The sequence below is a fragment of the Lepidothrix coronata genome, unplaced genomic scaffold (assembly GCF_001604755.1).
Source record: "Lepidothrix coronata isolate B3197 unplaced genomic scaffold, Lepidothrix_coronata-1.0 Scaffold90, whole genome shotgun sequence".
NCBI classification, from domain to species: domain Eukaryota; kingdom Metazoa; phylum Chordata; class Aves; order Passeriformes; family Pipridae; genus Lepidothrix; species Lepidothrix coronata.
In genome coordinates, this window is record NW_016690270.1 from 3,009,726 (window position 1) to 3,015,652 (window position 5,927).

Below are 5,927 nucleotides of genomic sequence, written 5' to 3' on the forward strand. Positions count from 1 at the left end.
CCGGGATGCTCTGGGGACCCGGGATGCTCTGGGGACCCGGGATGCTCTGGGGACCCGGGATGCTCTGGGGTCTCGGGATGCTCTGGGGTCTCGGGATGCTCTGGGGACCCGGGATGCTCTGGGGTCTCGGGATGCTCTGGGGTCTCGGGATGCTCTGGGGTCTCGGGACGCTCAGGGGACCCGGGATGCTCTGGGGTTTCGGGACGCTCAGGGCACAGGGAGCAGGACAAGGCGGCGGCTGCCGGCTGCCCGTGCCCTGCACGCTGCCGGGGAGGTGCTGGCGGTGTCGGCGGGGCTGAAGCCGGCGCTGCTCTGGGACTGCGGGGCCGCGGGACCCGCCGAGCTGCGGCGGTACCTGCGCGGGCTGCGGGCTGCGGGGCTGGCCCCGAGCCGCCTCCACGTGCTGGGCATGGGGGGCTCGGCGCTGCTCCTGCACCCGCGGCTGGCCCGCGGCAGGTTGGAGGGGATGCTCCGCGCCCGCCCCGCGCCCTTCGTGGATGTGTCCGCCGGGAGGGGATGCCCCGCGCTCTGCGGGGCGCCGGAGGCCGAGGCCATCAAGGGCCACCTCGCCTCCCTGCTGGACCACCTGCGGGATGCCGAGGCCGCCGGCGCCGGGCCGGTGTCCTGCAGCGAGGTTGAGCCCGAGGACTGGAACCTGTGCACCGTGGCGGGGGTGCTGCTGGGGTACCCCGCGGTGTACACCTTCTCCAGGGAGGAGGGCGCCGAGAACTGCCTGGCACTGACACCGCTGAGGGTGTTCACGGTCCAGGCCTCCTGCCCCAGGATAAAGGGCGGTCTCAGGGTCCAGATTTACTCCTTCAGCATCCCGGAGAGCCTCCACACGGAGCTGGGAGAGGTGCTGGATGCCTGGTGTGACGAGCTGAAGGAGGCATTCAGTGCACAGAGTGACTTTGTGGATCTCTGCATTTCCAGCGAGGTTGTGTCTCTTCCAGCAGTTGCCTTGTAAAACATGAGCAAACTCGGACTTTTTGGCCTTTCTTACATCAAGGACCGAGGCAAAAGATCCAGTTCCCCTGTGTGTGACCCACTGCATCTCTTGGCCCCTGAGCACCAAAGGCTGAATTGTGACAGTCTCATGCTCCTGACCTCACGGGCCAGTGGCAAAACAAATACATGTACTTTAAAGAAGACAAGCGTGTGGATGTGTGTGCTCACAGCTGCTCTGCAGCCTCGGTCCTGCCTGCAGATTGTGCCCTGTAAGGATGTATTTATTTGCTGTGAGCAGCTGAGGGTGAATAAAAACTTTGAACACCACGGTACTTTGAATTTGTGAAGTTTATTGGAGGCTCCATGTTGTATTTACTGCTCATACGAGGGGGTGTCTTGCACTGGGTCGTAGCTGAGCCTCTGCATGAATGAGGGGCAAGTTCTGTAAAACCTGCACAGTGCAGCTCAAAAGGGGCTTAAAACCTCTGCCTCTCTCAAATTAATGTGGTGCTGGCAGTGAAAGGGAAGCAGGTGTGGCTGAGGGAATGCTTGGCCACAAGACAGGCTAGAAAAGCAGGATAGAACAGGGCCTGGTAGATGGGAGGTGGAAAAATTGCTCAGAACAGGCACGAGGGGAAAACAAGGGGACTGTGCTAAAGAGCCTCCCTGAGCCAGGTTTCTTTGTCAGGTACAAGTAGAGATGGTGCAGGTCAAAAACGTTCCATACAGGGAGGCAGTAAATAAAGGAAGGGAATTTGGGGGGCAAAAAACCCAGGGAGGCTGGATCCCAAGGGTGTGGGATGCCCTGTCCCTCCCTCCCCGTGTGAGACCTGTCAGTGATGACCAGAGTGGCTTTGTCCTTCAGTGCCACGGGAGACAGGGCAGTGCAACCTTCCACTGAACAGAGTGACCAAAGCAGCTGAGGGAAGGGGTGATATTCCAGCATTTATTGGGAGTTTGTCTGGAGTGAGACCAGCTCAGGATGTGAACCAAACACGCAGGTACAAAACAGCAGAGGGTGCACTGCGGCGAGGTCACAGACTTTTGGGGAAGCACAGTCAGTTCCTGCAATGAAGTCAGTCATCAGGGAGGTCCTTCATGGCCTGTAACTTGCCAGGAAGGTGGCAATGGCCACTGCTGTGAGTGCCACCAGGAGGGGGATCCAGTGACCACGCTGCCTCTGGGGGGAGAAGCCATTGTTAGTGGGAATTTCACAGAGTTGGAAGGGACCACAGGGATCGTCAAGTCCAACTCCTGGCCCTGCCCAGGACCATCCCCAAGAGTCACACTGTGAGCCTGAGAGTATCATCCAAATGCTCCTTGAGCTCTGTCAGGCTTGGAGCTGTGACCACTTCCCTGGGGAGCCTGTTCAGTGCCCAACCACCCTCTGGGGGAAGAACCTTTTTCTAATACCCAACCTCCCCCTCCCCTGACACAACTCCAGGCCATTCCCTCGGGTCCCCTTGCCGGGGAAGAAACTTCTCATCCCTAGCAGACATGTCACTGATCTTTCCACTCTGGGGGGGTTTTCCCAGGCCGATGTGCAGCGCTGGGGTTTGGGGCTGGGGACTCCCACCTTGGCCCGCTGGCTGTGGGAGCGGTTGAGCTCGTCGCGGCACTGGCGCAGCCTGCTCAGGCAGGAGCGGTACTCCTCGCTCAGGGCCTCCAGCTCCGAGCGCAGCTCCCAGCACTGCAAGCACAGCAAGGGGGGGTTACCGGGGGGGGTCCCCTCCCTTTGGTACCCACGCAGCCTGGCAGGGCCCCCGCAGAGGCTGCAGAGCTTCACCCGCGCGCGGGCACCGCCCGGACCGGGGGGTCTCGCTCCTGCTGCCCCGGTGTCCACGTGTGCCTGTGTGTCCACATGTACCTGCAGGGAACAGAGCAGATCTCGGGGTTACTGGGAATGTGGTGGTGGAGGCAGTGCCCAGTCTGTCACCACCCCGTGGCCTGCCTGGCTTTGCTGCCAACCTTCACATCCCACTGGAGAAAGGAGGGATAGCGATTTTTATGACCGGGAAGAAGACGTGCAGTGCAAACTCCCGTCAGGGTTTGCCTCTCATTCTGAAATTCATTCTCCATTTCACTGACCCTGACAGGAATCCCAGAGTCCCTTAAACCCTCTGAGGCATGGGACACATGGGACACATGGGACAGGCAGCTTGGTTGTGCTGCACAACCCCAAAACCCAGGGAGGGCCCTTTCATGAAGGGCACAAGACCCTGCTGCCATTCTGATGAGCAGATCATTGGCAGCAGCTGTGGAAGGAGCTGCCCGTGCCCAGAGGCTTCAGGAGCCAAAGAGGGGGCAGCTGGACCCCCTCCCCAGCTGTTCCCTCTTGCTGTGATTGTGCTTTATAAACCCTCCCCCAGGGGGTGCTGGGTAAGACCTGTTGGTGCTGGTCTTTTCTCTCTTTTGGATTAACGTGACAAGCTCTTCTCCTGTGTGGCTCTCAGCTCTGCGACAGTAAGTTATAAATCATTTTTTATAGGTCCTTTTTTGATAAACCCTTGCTGTCTGAACGCTGCTTGTGGGGCTGTTAGTTGGCAGAAGGATAATTTGATGGAAAGGAATGTGTAAAAGGCTGGAAAGGCTTGGATTTTTTTTTTTTTTTGCAGCCCAGTGGCAAGGGCAGTGCTTTTGTTAGCAGACTCTGCCTGTTATTCATATTACTGTTATTACTGCAAGCCTTTTTTTCCCTTTTCTTCTCCTTTGTGCTCATGGTTTTGGTTCTTAATGTGGCTTTTTCCTGTGAGGCTCTTGAGACTCTTGTCTGTGCCAACAGAAATGGGTTTGTGTGGAGAGGGCTCTGCTGCTACAGCCAAGGGCTGCTGGTACCTTGTCCTTCCATGGAGGTGCTTTACTGGAGATTTAGGCAAGGCTGGTATCAGGGCAAAAATTCAGCAGAGAGAATCCTTACAGGGGACACCAAGTTTGAGTTACCTCCAGGACCTTTGGTGTGTTGTGCTGTTGCTGGAGCTCTTAAACCAGCAACAATTCCGTGACTTCCTCACCTCGTTCTCCTTTGCTGTGAGCTGGGATGTCTTTTTCTGCACCTCATCCTTCAGACTTTCTTCTCCCTCCTCCTCCTCAGGGTGCTCTAACAGAGTGTTTTGGTTTTCCTTGGCAGGAATGAGAGGTGGGGTCTGGGTGGTGAAAACCTGGTCTAGAAAACAGTCAGGCTGCTGATGAGAAACAGGTCCAGGCTCTGGGTTTGCTTTAGATCTTGTTTACTCAGGAGTTTAAGGATAATATTTACATGTTACACAGCAGAAGGCACAGGAGCTCAGTTCATTATCACAGGCCTGTCTCTGCTGTAGCTACATGTTAATCATATTTAGAGCAATCTTTCTCAGTAGTTGCCAGAAATGGAGGGGAGGGAGATTTAAAATGCATTTTATTCCTTTTTTTTTTTTTTTCAAGTACAGCTGTAATTGCAATTATAAACTGGAATGTGTTTTGTTTGGGGAAAAAAAATGGCATAGCCACTGAAGTAGAATTTGCAATGAAATCCATTTATTTTTAAAGTGTTTGCCATCATAAATACATCTCTGTTTTAATGTTAACTAGCAAAATGTAATAACTCGTTTTGTGCAGCTCTAAAATAATCCTTTATTCTAAACCAGTGTAGACTTCTCCTAGAGTCAGGACTAACATTCTCGTGTCCAGTGAGTGCTAAGTGGGGGTTACAAAGTTTGCTGACCTTTCTTTTGCACTGCCACCTCCTGGCTCTTCCGTTGGTTGTTCTGGATCAAGTCTGTGAACCCAGAAAGGCACATTATTGTCCACAGCACCTACAGAGGCCTCTTACCTTGTGCATCTCTGTGGTACTCACTGTGCAAATGGCTGACTGTTGCCTCCAGCATTACCTTCTGCTTCTGCTCTTTTTGCAGTTTGTCTGAAATAACGACAGAAGGAAATCAAGGTTGGCGTAGATCTCTGTATCTTTATGCAAGGATGGCAACTTTCCCCTTCTCCACGGGTGTAAAGTGGAGCAGATATTGTTGCCTACACCAAACTTTCTTCTCTGAAGGGATGTGATTTTTAGCTGTTCATTGCCCTTTTGGTTTTGGCAGCTTTTTCCAGCGTGCCTTACATTCTACTAATTTATGGTTTATTTTAAAGCTGTTTGTGCGAGACTTATTATGAAATTAGAACTGCCACCCATTTGCTCTTCCTTAATCATGTTTTAAAATAACCACATGAAGTTTGCTTGTCTCTATCCAAAGCAGTGGTCTAGGACACTATTAGCTCATATTTATAGGCTGGTAATTCCCACCACAAGCAGCACCTCAGACAGTAACAGGCACTGCATTGCTGTGTTTGATGGGTCTGGAAGGATGCAAAGCCCTCATCAAAGCTGAGAACTCAGCTTTGATTTATTTTTTTTTGTTGTTGTTCAGGTCTCCCAGGCCATCCTTTCTTCTAGGAAAGTCACTTGACTTCTCTGAAGTCCTTTAATCTAGTTGGAAATGGCTTTTGGGGGCCCTTTAGAAATCAGAAGCTGAGGTGTGCAGCGCATTGAAAGCCAGCGGGTCTTTTGTGTGACCAGAATTTCAAGAGTACTTCCCTTATATCCTCTGGCACTATTTCCCTGCACTCAATACCTTCGATGGCAGTGATGTGCTGGGCCTTGAGGTCGATGTCCTGGCTCAGGGCAGTGGCTCTCAGGTGGAGCGCGGCGTGTTCGCTCCGCAGGCTCTGCAGCGCCCGGTGCAGCTCCTCGTTCCGTGCCTCTGCTCTCTGGGGCCAGGAGAGAACCACGGGGTGGCTTGGGATGGAGAGACCTTAAAGCTCATCTTGTTCCACCCCCCTGCCACCTTCCACTAGCCCAGGTTGCTCAGACCTGGCCTTGAACACTCCAGGGATGGGGCAGCCACAGCTTCCCTGGGTGAACTCCTGCGTGGAGGCTGTTCCTGCAGGGAACCAACGTTCCTGCAGGGAACCAACGTTCCTGCAGGGAACCAACGTTCCTGCAGGGA

The 5,927-nt window shown here is 54.0% G+C and overlaps 2 protein-coding genes across 2 annotated transcripts in view; one reads left to right on the top strand and one right to left on the bottom strand.

Annotated features, from left to right (window-relative positions):
* Nucleotides 1-13: 13 nt before the first annotated feature.
* CUNH1orf74 (chromosome unknown C1orf74 homolog) lies at nucleotides 14-1,280 on the top strand (the record flags this gene model as incomplete). Its single annotated transcript, XM_017821279.1, has 1 exon — nucleotides 14-1,280. A coding segment is annotated over one exon (954 nt), but the record flags the coding sequence as incomplete, so codon positions are not given.
* Nucleotides 1,281-1,893: 613 nt separating this feature from the next.
* The window catches only part of TRAF3IP3 (TRAF3 interacting protein 3), a 15,377-nt gene continuing 11,343 nt past the window's right edge, over nucleotides 1,894-5,927 (bottom strand). Inside the window, exons 7-12 of the mRNA XM_017821280.1 lie at nucleotides 5,553-5,716; nucleotides 4,781-4,843; nucleotides 4,649-4,702; nucleotides 3,960-4,111; nucleotides 2,525-2,815; nucleotides 1,894-2,128 (exon numbers count right to left, since the gene is read on the bottom strand). Coding sequence (XP_017676769.1) covers nucleotides 2,045-2,128; nucleotides 2,525-2,815; nucleotides 3,960-4,111; nucleotides 4,649-4,702; nucleotides 4,781-4,843; nucleotides 5,553-5,716 — 808 coding nt within the window. The 3' untranslated portion in view covers nucleotides 1,894-2,044. The remainder of the gene's footprint in view (nucleotides 2,129-2,524; nucleotides 2,816-3,959; nucleotides 4,112-4,648; nucleotides 4,703-4,780; nucleotides 4,844-5,552; nucleotides 5,717-5,927) is intronic.